The 511-nt window shown below is 59.5% G+C and overlaps 1 protein-coding gene across 1 annotated transcript in view; it reads left to right on the top strand.

The window, feature by feature from the left end:
• The window catches only part of SDRG_15399 (hypothetical protein), a gene marked incomplete at its 3' end in the record, with an annotated part of 7,266 nt that overhangs the window by 2,083 nt on the left and 4,672 nt on the right, over positions 1–511 (top strand). Inside the window, exons 4-5 of the mRNA XM_008621570.1 lie at positions 16–315; positions 360–503. Coding sequence (XP_008619792.1) covers positions 16–315; positions 360–503 — 444 coding nt within the window. The remainder of the gene's footprint in view (positions 1–15; positions 316–359; positions 504–511) is intronic.

Genomic DNA, 511 nt, shown 5'->3' with positions numbered 1-511 from the left:
GTCTCGACGGCGCAGATGGCCAAAATTCTGCCGACACAAGCCGCCGTCCTCGACATGTACCGCGTCAACGAGCTCCGGTCGATCACATCCACGGGCTGCTTTGCAGCGTGGAACGGCTCGGACATCGTCGCCGACCCCGTGCTCTCGTCCTTGGCGTGTCAGTCGGTCGTTTGGTTTGACATTGCCACAGTGGCCAAAGCCACGGCCATCTCGAGCATCTACCGCACAGTGTTTATCCTCGGCGTCCTCGTCATTGCGTCGCTCTCGTTCGTCCACGTCGCCCGCATCATCGTCCTCAACCCCATCGAGCGCATGGTAGAACTGACGAAACATACATATACTCCACGCCTAAATGCTAGATGGCGACGATCAAGCAGCTCGCCGAGTCGCCGCTCGGCCAGCACCTCAGCATCGGTAGCGAGCAGCAGCGGTTTGCCAAGGAACAAGGCTTTGAGACGGCCGTGCTGGAAGCCACCTTGGACAAGATCTCGGGCTTGATGCAAGTCGGGTT

The sequence above is a fragment of the Saprolegnia diclina genome, assembly GCF_000281045.1.
Source record: "Saprolegnia diclina VS20 unplaced genomic scaffold supercont1.91, whole genome shotgun sequence".
Taxonomy (NCBI): Eukaryota; Oomycota; class Saprolegniomycetes; order Saprolegniales; family Saprolegniaceae; genus Saprolegnia; species Saprolegnia diclina.
This window is presented reverse-complemented; position numbering and strand designations above follow the sequence as displayed.